Source organism: Zerene cesonia, chromosome 5, assembly GCF_012273895.1.
Source record: "Zerene cesonia ecotype Mississippi chromosome 5, Zerene_cesonia_1.1, whole genome shotgun sequence".
Taxonomy (NCBI): domain Eukaryota; kingdom Metazoa; phylum Arthropoda; class Insecta; order Lepidoptera; family Pieridae; genus Zerene; species Zerene cesonia.
In genome coordinates this window covers 4,886,678-4,893,950 of record NC_052106.1, presented here as the reverse complement: position 1 = coordinate 4,893,950, position 7,273 = coordinate 4,886,678, and the positions used below count along the sequence as shown (strand labels likewise).

The window sequence follows — 7,273 nt, the reverse complement described above, 5'->3', positions numbered from 1 at the left end:
TAATATAAGACACAGATGGACGCTTATTTTTTATGACGTCATATGATGTTTATTAACCAAAAATGTGTTTATCACAAGGTTTTTTCCTGGAATGATACGGCGCAATTGACAAGACACAACATTGCATAGATGATTGGTTAAGAAAACGTGTATAAATAAACCGAAGGTCATTTTTTGGTTGTTTTACGCAGTAACCTAAAATTTTTCATGAATGTGTAAATGTAGCGTTATCAATTCACTAGATACGGCATAGAATTTAGAATACATGTAAGATGTACTATCTATTATCAAGTAATATTTAGAATTTTCTTTTTACACAACTATATCTGTATAGATAGATACTGAGATGTTAAACCTTTTTATTATGTTATCTAAATTGTGATCCATAACGTACTCAACGTAACGTAAACATAAAACACTTTATTTTCGGTAGATTTAAATCTATCTTTTAAAATGGACATTCGATATGTAGACGGGTCAGGATAGGTTCGATTTATTGAAAATCTACACAGGAGCCCCGCATCTGACGGACGTTTGGGATGACTAAATTCTAAGCATAAGTACATAACCGCGATATGTTCTCATTATAGTGTATCGGAAAATAATGCATCTAATTGCAAACAAATGTTAGGGATCAGAATTTTTGAACATTTTGTAATCTCACGAGTTAGATTATAATCTAACGGTTTTTTAAATTTTACGGTGACATATACATTGACCGTTTCCTTGATCGTATGGTAAATTCCTTGCTATCTGACTTGCCTGATATGATTATGATAATTATTTTTAACAAAAACTAAACGACCTTCAAATTGGCATAAATAGACCAAACAAATGATTTAAAATGGGACTATGTGGCAGGCACTAGTTTTCAAACAAAAATCAAAATCGATTCACCGAGTCAAAAGCTTGGAACACAGATTATATAGTCGAATTGAGAACCTGCTCTTTGTTTTTGATGTCGGTTGAAACCGCACTGTATAATGCTGTAGTTAAAATAACGAATAATATGCTTAAGGGAGCACAACACAACCCATACAAATACCTATTATTATACAGATATAAATAACACATGCGAGTGTCTTAAGGTTAGCTTCTCAATAATACTAACTGAAAGAACAATAAACCCTTGTTCACGTTAAAAACAATGGTTTCTATTTGCATTGTTTGGACGGATACAAAGATAATTGTGTCCCGTCTTTGTGTTATCTTCTCTCTATAAAAACCTTGATGATGAGAGATGTCCAAATTAGAAAATATGTTATTTTTCATTAATTAGTCTAGAAAAATCTAAGTGTGTGAATAACAGATTAGATTAGATTATACCCGTTTTGAAAACAATGTATTTAGATTGTAATTCAATATGTGAGATAAGAGGTAAAGTATATTTTGACATATGTACTTATTTTCATGGATAGTTTCCTTTCTTGTTGAAACTAAAATTAACACCTTGTATTAAATTATATCACGTGGATATTAGTTATTTTGTAGATTTTATACATTATGACCATATATATATTGTATTCGAGGAGGAAAAAGTTCTTAAATTCAATATTGAAGTAGAAAGTATGCAGAAAATTTATAAATCTAAAATAACAGTAGTCGCAGAAGACTGAATTAATGTTCTAGTATATTTAAGATTTATTTATATTTTATTTAAGATTATGTATATGTGTGTATTTTACATTTTATATGCACATGGACCAACCCGCATTGTACAGCTTGGCATAATAAACTCTAATACGTAACGAAATTTAACATTTCAAGTTGTGAATTGTCCGCTTCGCTCGCTTTTAGCACTAGCCGCTTCACCTATCAAAATCGTTGTGTACTACAGTTTAATATAGACATTCATCCTGACGTGCGTTTATTATATATAGAAGATTTCTTTCTTGTACACGCCGGCAAACTCTCATCTTCATACCATGAATTATGACCAAAACCCTCACACGATTAACGAAATTCCGACAAATGTTTTAGATATCAATATGTGTAATTGTGATCTATACTAATATTATAACGTTGAAGAGTTTGTTTGTTTGTTTGAACGCACTAATCTCAGGAACTATCGGTCCGATTTAAAAAAACTCTTTCAGTGTTATATAGCCCATTTATTGAGGAAGGCTATATGTACCACGAGCGAAATCATGTTGGGCCGCTAGTCTTGATGCCACTGATAATATCATATATTATTATCGAATACAGGTGATCACGCACCACGACGGCGTGGACCGCGTGGTGCCCGGGCTGCTGGCGGCGGGCGAGGCGTCGTGCGCGTCCGTGCACGGCGCCAACCGGCTCGGCGCCAACTCGCTGCTCGACATCGTGGTGTTCGGCCGCGCCTGCGCCATCACCGTCGCCGACACCAGCCGCCCGGGCGACGCGCAGCAGCCGCTCAAGGACGTTAGTCTCACCACGCCTTTATACTCAGATCACTATTATATAAAAAGAAATTCACAAAAAATCAGAAAAATTAAAATTATATAAAATTAACATTTATACACACACACTTTCTTTTTGATCACTTTTTTTTGGATGGAGTTGTTGGGTCGCCTGATGGTAAGCCCTACCGCCCATGAACATATGGAGAGGCGTAAGGTCGATTGCAGACCATGCGCCTCTACAAATGATATGCCGACTTTTTTTGTTGAATTGGAAAGGATTTGAGAATGGAATAAAAGAAAAAGAAATTGACTAGAGGAATAAAGGAAAGGACTGGGAAGGGTAAGGAAAAGGATATGGGAATTTCATAAGATAGTGTGTTACTGACGCCTTTTTTTTTTAATTAGAAAGCGTTTTGCTATAGATTAATTCGATTGATTATTATAGACTATTCGCTATAATAAAATCGACTAATGTTTATGTTTAAGATAATAAATAATTCGTAGCTAATTGAAATTCTTATTCAGTACTATGCATATTTTATATATACACAATAAATTTGTAAAATAATATTAATTATTAAACTTGTTTATAAGCATTACTTATACAACTATTCAATATATTGCACATATTTCAGAGCACCGGACAAGACAGCATCGCCAACTTGGACAGCATCAGATACGCGAACGGCTCTATCCCAACGGCCGCGCTGCGCCTGCGCATGCAGAAGAACATGCAAACCAACGCCGCCGTATTCAGACAAAAGAGCACACTCGAAGAAGGTATCCGCATAATGTCGTATATTTATATTTTTTTAGTACTTTAAATAAAAAATGTTCATAAGAAACTTTTTCTTATTGTTATAAAAAAAAATAGGAAAAGGTAATAATTAAAGAAAAATTACTTGATTTACATAAGTATATCACTATAAATAGTATAAAACCAAGTCGCTTTCTGCTGTCCTTCCGCATGTATACATAGATCTGTAAAATAACGCAACGGATTTTGATGCGGGTTTTTTAATTGATACAAAATAAAATAGGTTGTGCGTACATACACACATGTTTGTAACATTCACAGCTCGTGTAAAGCCAGGGTGGGACGCTAGTTAGTTGTATAAATAAAAAAAATATGTAAGAATTATGTGCAATGATATATATAGTCCCATGTTGTCAAAGACAAGCGGTTGCCAAACCTTACTTTTGGCATGTGTGAGAGGTATTTTTAGAGCTCTTAATTGCTCTGTAAATAATGTTAGTTCAGGTTTACATAATTTGTTTCACAATTTTCGTGTTATTTTACGTCATATGTTATTATTGTTACATTTTCGGGGTAACTAAATACAAATTGTGTATGAAATATAAGGTCACGTAAATTAATGTTATAAATATTGTTTTGTATATTTTCTTGGTTTGATTAAGAATTAGAATCCTAATTATTCTTTAGTTTTTCTACTTTTTAAACATTTATTAATATAATATATAATATGTTAATAAGAAGTAGAACTTTCCCTATCATTATTATATAAACTATAAATATTAATAACATTTATCTTTTTATTTCCATGATATAAATAAATATATTTTCCAAGATTTCATATTCGATTGTATTAAAAATCTCAAATGACAATAAAAACCATTAATAAATTCCTTATTGAATATTCCACCCCTACCCGCGGCCAGGCCAACGCCAGATCCACGACATCTACAAGCAGATACACGACGTCAAGGTGTCGGACCGTTCGCTAATCTGGAACAGCGACCTGGTGGAGACGCTGGAGCTGCAGAACCTGCTCATCAACTCGGTGCAGATCGTGGAGGGCGCGCTCGCCCGCGAGGAGTCGCGCGGCGCGCACGCGCGGGAGGACTTCAAGACGCGCCGCGATGAGTACGACTACTCCAAGCCTTTGGACGGACAGGTGCGTGCTCGTAACGACACTAACTAACACTTGTATTTACACTCACACTTACACTCACACTTGCATTTACACTTGCACTTACACTCACACTAACAAAGATGCTCACTTAGTCTCGCTCTGACACTAACAGTCGCATTCAGTCCTACACTAATACTCGTATACCAACTTACTCTAATACTACGCTTATTCTACACTTACTACATTTACTACTACTTACTTTCTCGTATTCATTCTTACTTGCTTTATAAGTTGCTTAAGAAATAAATACATTATTATTATTATTCATAATGATAGCTACCATACACTTCCGAAACAACTGGACCGATTCTTATGAAATTTTGTTTAGGTCTAAGAATCGGCCAACATCTATTTTTAATACCCCTAAATGTTAAGAGTATGACAGACCATACATTAAGCTAGTAATTTATAACATAGTATAAAACATAGTCGCTTTCTCTGTCTCTATGACTCGATTTTCCGCCAGACGAAGCTGCCGTTCGAGCAGCACTGGCGCAAGCACACGCTGGCGGAGACGGACGCGCGCTCGGGCCGCACCGCGCTCTCCTACCGGCCCGTCATCGACCGCACGCTCGACGCGGCCGAGTGCAGCACCGTGCCGCCCGTCATCCGCACCTACTAGCCGCCCACCTGCCCACCCGCACTAACATCAGGTACTGCGTGCTAGAACAGGACGCGTGCTGCCACGTGCAGCACCGTGCCGCCCGTCATCCGCACCTACTAGCCGCCCACCTGCCGAGCCGCACTAACATCAAGTACTGCGTGCTAGAACAGGACGCGTGCTGCCACGTGTAGGACTTGTGTCAAATATTGCATCTGTCTATATGCGACATTACATTTTTTTTTATTTAATAGCGGGCAAACGAGCAGGCGCGTCACCGGTAAGCGGTGATTGACGACGTCCATAAACATCCACGCAATCTAGCGAGGTGCGGGTGTGTTGCCGGCCTTTGAGGGACGGGACTTTTTTTGAAGTGACATAAGGGGGCCGTAAGAGAAACAGAGTCCTTTTCCCTTTTCCATAGTCTTATAGTCTTCTCAGTCCTTTCTTTTTAGTCTTCCTATCATGAATCCTTTCCTTATCCTTTATCCTTTGCATATTTTCAATTGGTAGACATATATTGTGTAATGTCGAACACTAGAGTTTTGCGCAGTTACAAACACTGTATTGCAAATTGCATCTGTTATATCTGGTATATTAGCTACTGGACCATTCGCTTTGTTGTACTCTCTGTCTCCTACTGCGTAGTGTATTGATCCTTCAAATATCTGACCTTCCTCTTAGACCTGGCCCTATATATATTGATTAAGTAAATTCATATTGCGGAGAGAGGCAATGTATTTTTTTTTTTTACTAAGATAGGGAGCAAACGAGCACGTGGTAAGCGAATACAAAGCTCATGGGCATCTACAAAGGTCTCAAAGATTTTTCCTGACTTTTTAGGTAGAGGTAAGCTCTCCATGTAAAGTAGTCGGTACGTACCTATGTGTTATTTAAAATGCGATGTCACGTTTGTTTCACTATTTTTTTTTTAACTAGGTAACAACTAGAGTGCCGACTGAAGTAAAGCAGTATTTTTCGACGTGCATCTCGACTCAAAGTAATTGGTTCATCTTCAGCCATTATTTATTATGTAATTTATTGTTTTTTTCGTCAATGTATAGTAGTAAGCTTTATAATGAATTATAGATCAATAAATAATAAAGTTTTTTTCAAACAAGTATAATGTAAGTTTATGAAATCATATTAAATAAATACTTTATTGTGTTGTGAACCATTATTTATACAGTTTGTTCTATATACAGCATTTAATTTTGTACATCTTTTTTAAATTGTGTCAAAACCCAGCAGCACTTAAGCGGTACTTATTATTACTAAAATTGTTATTTCGCTTAGACTTTTAGACTACCTCAGCTTAGATCAGTGTTTCTATCACAAAAAAACGTTCACTTTTTGTCGTGTATTGTGATTTTTTATTAGGAATATGTATTTGAATTATGATGCTGTCTGTGCTACATATACCTATTTCAATTGATGTAAAATACAAATACGTTATAGAATCGTAAGTAAAAATGATAATTAAATGTTCTATGTAAGGAAGTATTGTTATTTTATTTCTCATTTACAATGTTCCTTTACAATGTGTCACCATATTAAGTGCCAGAAAATGAAAACAACATTTGTTATGTCGATAATTGGGATAAAAATCAAGAAGCATACCTACTGTGTATTGATGCGTTTTGTCAGGTAAATCGTTGATCTAGATTCTAGATGCATAGCCAAATACTTGATATGACAATGCGGAAGTTGAGCGTCATTATGTGTTACAGGAGTTCAGTTATCTTTGCAGAGAGTAAAGGTTATGCGTGCCAATTTAGCTACACTGCCAGTTATTTTCCATTTTTTCACCCGACTCTATTTCGTTCAGTGCCTTTTGTAGGGTTTGGGCTACTTTGTCGGACATCTGTGTGGTGCTAGTAAATCTGTATCGTCTGCAACTACTACATCTGATCATCACTTTATCGGTATATCAGATGTGTCAAAGGTGTATAGATCCCCGTGGCACTCTGGCAGAGATTTTGTAGAAGCCTGATGTACATTAATTCTTAAATTTCTTTAATTTGAAATACTCTATTGGATATCTAAAGTAAAAACTCCAAAACAATTAAGTGATATAAAGTTGTGATTTTACAACATTCTTTTCAAGGGATTTTGTTATGCTCCTACAAATTGTGTGGCCTATTCCAATGTTACATGTTCTGTACATAATCTGAATTCGACATTAATAATCAGGGATAATTGACCTTTTTTTAAGGATGTCATTAAGTGAATTAAAAGACCTTAATTCTTGAGTAGTAGATAGTCCAACTTCAATCAAAAAGTCGAGTCCAGACGACTGTGCAAGTTTAAGTTGGAATCTCTTCTAATATTATGAATGCGAAGCTAACTCTGAC

The 7,273-nt window shown here is 36.0% G+C and overlaps 1 protein-coding gene across 1 annotated transcript in view; it reads left to right on the top strand.

The window, feature by feature from the left end:
* LOC119839896 (succinate dehydrogenase [ubiquinone] flavoprotein subunit, mitochondrial) overlaps window positions 1-6,419 on the top strand; it is a 14,420-nt gene extending 8,001 nt beyond the window's left edge. Inside the window, exons 9-13 of the mRNA XM_038366328.1 lie at window positions 2,206-2,403; window positions 3,020-3,164; window positions 4,065-4,300; window positions 4,785-4,971; window positions 5,859-6,419. Of these exons, the coding sequence (XP_038222256.1) occupies window positions 2,206-2,403; window positions 3,020-3,164; window positions 4,065-4,300; window positions 4,785-4,940 (735 nt within the window). The 3' untranslated portion in view covers window positions 4,941-4,971; window positions 5,859-6,419. The remainder of the gene's footprint in view (window positions 1-2,205; window positions 2,404-3,019; window positions 3,165-4,064; window positions 4,301-4,784; window positions 4,972-5,858) is intronic.
* Window positions 6,420-7,273: the final 854 nt, after the last annotated feature.